The 4,156-nt window shown below is 35.7% G+C and overlaps 1 protein-coding gene across 1 annotated transcript; it reads right to left on the bottom strand.

Moving 5' to 3' along the window:
- Positions 1–2,239: 2,239 nt before the first annotated feature.
- On the bottom strand, positions 2,240–3,620 carry LOC120145908 (isoleucine--tRNA ligase-like). Its single transcript, XM_039159619.1, has 4 exons — positions 3,585–3,620; positions 3,295–3,438; positions 2,878–3,021; positions 2,240–2,422 (listed from the first exon to the last, which is right to left on the bottom strand). Exons 1-4 carry the CDS (start codon positions 3,618–3,620, stop codon positions 2,240–2,242), a joined length of 507 nt encoding a protein of 168 aa, XP_039015550.1.
- Between the last annotated feature and the right edge of the window lie 536 nt (positions 3,621–4,156).

The raw sequence follows: 4,156 nt of genomic DNA, 5'->3' as shown, positions 1-4,156 counted from the left end.
CAAAACGGGAAAGAAAGCAAGGTCACTTTAAAAGAGATTGTCGAGCACCAAAAAAAGATATCGGCGCACAGGAATCTGCCAACGTGACATAGAAAGCAAGATCATAATTTCCAGTCCCTGTACATAAAGATATCAATAGTTGCCTATTGATAAATAAACAATGTAGAAACAAGTAAAATATTAGTTGCCTATTGATAAATAAACAATGTAGAAACAAGTAAAATATTAGTTAATTAATGACCAATGCATGAGTTTTCTGGTGCAAAGCAAACTTTAAATGTCTTCCGCAAAATAAAGTATGAGGAACTTATGCAACAAAAGTTGTAAATCATTTCAATAACTACAGAACTTTTTCCTAGTCAGTGATTAACTTTAAATGATTTCTTCGCTCCACATGTCTCAATTTAGGTCATCTTCTCTGTTCAAGAGAAAACCTTGTCACGTGAAGAAAGGCAAAAATGCAAAGTCCATAAATCATCAATGCATGCAACCTACTTGCCCATTCCATTCCATGTAGAAACAAAATGCTTACACCAACTCAAAATTGTTTATTTATGCACAAACTGACATAACTCAAAAGCCACTCATAGGATAAGCTTCTATTTCTGGAAACTGCAATTTAACTTAAAAGAACTTGTGTTGACCATGTTTATAGCGCACAAAATTCAACTACCATGAACTTAATTTGATGAACATTTTTCCATGAAACACCCTTTGTCAACTAATGCTCCTCAAGGGATTTACAAGAATTGCCAGTCTAGCTCAGTTGGTAGAGCGCAAGGCTCTTAATCTTGTGGTCGTGGGATTGAGTCCCACGGTAAGTAATTATCTTAGGTCGTTGTAGATGCTCCACAGTTTTCCTCTTTCTTTTAGTAATTATGGTGTCAAATTCATGTTTAGCCAAACAAAAACACAAAATTTTGCATCAATCTGACCTTCACTACTTCATTGATAGCCTTATCAGCATCCTTATATGCCACTATCAACAAACATAGGAGCTCAAAAAAGGGTTAAAAAAAATTATCTTAGGTTGTCGTAGATGCCCCACGGTTTTCCTCTTTCTTTTAGTAATTATGGTGTCAAATTCATGTTTAGCCAAACAAAAACACAAAATTTTGCATAAATCTGACCTTCACTACTTCAATGATAGACTTATCAGCATCCTTAACATAGTGCCCACTAAAATCAGCAATTTTCCCAGTAAAGCAACCATCATCATCAACTGCTAGAATCAGATTCTCATCCTACATACCAAAAATTGATAAATAAATGGTAAAAGAAGTAAAAAGAAGGGATGATATTAATCTGAGAGTTAAAACATAAAAAAGCATGAAAATTAATTCAATTTACATAAAAGTGCAAACAAATATTGTGAATTAAAGAAATGAAGCTTATTGTAGGATTCCCGATGAATTCTTCAATTTCTTTCGGAAGCAAATGTTATGAACCCATCTCTCATGTTCCATGTACAACCAGAACAAAAATTTCATAACAGAAAAGTATTAATTTTGCAAAAAACCATCAAGCAAGAACATTACCGTGGCATGAACGCCAAATGAAAATTCAAAATATGTATACATCATAATATAAGACTAAACAATCATAATAGCTGAGAAATCCACTCAGACAAAGTACTTAAGAGCAAACCTTATTGATTATTTGATTTTTAGTACAAACACGGTAATCATCTTCACCAAATGCAGGAGCACAGTGTACAATTCCAGTACCACTATCATCTTTCACATAGTTGTCAGCTATTACCCTAAAAGTAACATCTGAAAACTCCAAGAAGTAGTTGAACAATGATTCATACCTGCAACACATGTTCCCTCTTAGTATCCTACTACAAAGAAGCTGCATTGGCTAAAACCAATTTAAATACCACAAAAGACAGTAATGAATTTTAATGTTCTCTAGAACATTAAAACTGGCAACCAAATATCGATCGCCGGCACTGCAGCTTTTATAATATTCCACTTAATGTTGCACATGCTGCATTTCGTTCCTACTAGTGAAGAACAATTGTTGTATAATATAGCATATTAGAGATCACCCAGACAGGGATCCTTAACGCATGAACCAAGGTGTCTAAAGCTAGATATCACTGCTTAATAATTCACAAAAGAACTGCTTGGATGTAGACCATACAAACTTCTTTTATAGTCAGCTACAACAAAAAACAGAACTATAAGTATGAATACTCACTTTTTCCCCACTTATGAAGCCTCAGAAAATTTTTCTAAGACCTCAAAGGAATCAGCTGCAGAATCTTTAGTCTTTTCACCATAAGTTCATTTGCTCTTAGATTTCTTGGAACCACCAGAAGATTCATTAGACGAATTTGACTTTGGGTTCTCAGTTGGAAGCTCAGATAACCTTGACTCAGCAACCACGTAGATTTTCCAGAGTACTTATTGCGGACCTGAAATATAATTACAAAACCCATGTCTTTAGGAAGAAAGTCATATCTACGTCCTGCGTGCAGACATATATTAAATATGAAAGAAGATGCAACTATTTATGCCCCATGCATCAACCAAGAAAGTGCTAGGAAAAGGAAAAACTATTCATGCACTTCAATACTATGATCCCACTCCTTTTGTAAAAGCCCCATCTATTTGAATGGAATGGCTATTTAAAAACTTCAGTGATAAAACATAAATTAAGCAATTATGAACATTCATGATGGAGCAGCGGATTTTCCAGGACAGGAGTGAATCAAATAACAAAGTTACAAGTAGTGCACAACATCATGTATAAACTAAAACTAAGAGTATGCATTGATTAAACCCAAAATGATGTAGATATGACATGATAAAACAGCTCGACCATCTTGTGCTGATGACCTAAATAGATAACAAGTTGAAGGCAACAGACCTTCACATAGACAAAATTTGCGTTGACACAGAGTGCAAGATTATTAGGAAGGGTCCATGGGGTTATCGTCCAAGCCACAAAAGCAGCATTATCTGGATCACCAATTTTGGGGAAAGCCACCATTATTGAAGGATCAGATACAGACTGCACATTCAAGAGTCTGTTGGGTTAAAAGAGGTGAAAACAGAATTTGTATTGAACTTAGAAGATTTCTGAAAGGTCATCAGACACAACCAACTAGAAAGAAGAAATTTATATTGTTTCACAAGAGGAAAATGAAAACTTGTGAGCTTTGTCCTGTAAACATGACACACAAACTGCAAGTAATTTATTATCAGTAACATGAATATTACACGAACTAAGAACATTCTTAAGAACACCCAACGATGGGTGACCAAAACGCTGATGCCACACTACCAGAGACCCTTGAGTTTGGGAAATAGTATTGTTCTCCACACACTGACCATCAAAATCATGAACCTCGAAAAACAGAGTTTGAAACTTATACAACTCATCAGAAGTGCGCTTCCCGCGTAGTAACGTAGCATGAGGCTGGGAATCCTTCACAAGGCACACAGATGAATGAAATTCAACAATAACATTATTTTCACGAGTCAATTGTGAGATAGAAGGTAAGTTTTTCTTTATGGAAGGAACACACAAAACATTGTCTAACTGCAAAACCCTAGACTTAGTAACCAACTTACCACACTCAATATGAGTGATTGAAACTTCCTCGCCATTACCCATAAAAATAGAGTTGTTACTTGTATAAGACATGTCAGACTAAAGATTGGCCCGATCGTTGGTAATGTGATGCGTAGCACTAGAATTTGGATACCAACAAACATCTTTATCCATGGTGGAAGCAAAAGCACATGAGAACCCCGAACGAGACTATTGTTGTGAGGCAAAAGGAATATGAGAAGTTGAAATAATAAGAGCAGATGTAGGATGAGAAAAACTAGCAAACCTATGCGAGGTGTAAGCAGATTTATGGGAAATATAAGCATTAATATCGTCGTTTCCAATTTCAAACTTAGGATTAAAACCACTGGTTCCAACACCCAACGGATAATTAAAGAATAACGATCCACCTAAAGAGATTCCTTGAAAAACCAAAGCGGCACGAACCCTAAAACCTTGATCATGTATGACCAAGGGCTTTGAATTTATAGCAGAATATGGGCCTAAACTTTATGTCACATATGGCCTCACAGAAATAGCAGAAGGCTTGTATGCACTCAGACTAGGGCTGAGCAACGAAATCGAGAAAACC

The sequence above is a fragment of the Hibiscus syriacus genome, unplaced genomic scaffold (assembly GCF_006381635.1).
Source record: "Hibiscus syriacus cultivar Baekdansim isolate YM2019G1 unplaced genomic scaffold, ASM638163v2 tig00110895_pilon, whole genome shotgun sequence".
NCBI classification, from domain to species: domain Eukaryota; kingdom Viridiplantae; phylum Streptophyta; class Magnoliopsida; order Malvales; family Malvaceae; genus Hibiscus; species Hibiscus syriacus.
The sequence above is the reverse complement of the archived record's forward strand: the minus strand, read 5'-3'. Positions and strand labels throughout refer to the sequence as shown.

Bases quoted from the DNA above. Each gene is read 5' to 3' on its own strand.
- LOC120145908 (XM_039159619.1), bottom strand. From the start codon at position 3,620: ATGGCGAGGAAGTTTCAATCACTCATATTGAGTGTG. The intron at 3,439-3,584 runs GTAAGTTGGTTA...TGCCTTGTGAAG, and splicing joins AATCACTCATATTGAGTGTG to GATTCCCAGCCTCATGCTAC. The intron at 2,423-2,877 runs GTCTGTTGCCTT...ATTATATTTCAG, and splicing joins CAAATTTTGTCTATGTGAAG to GTCCGCAATAAGTACTCTGG.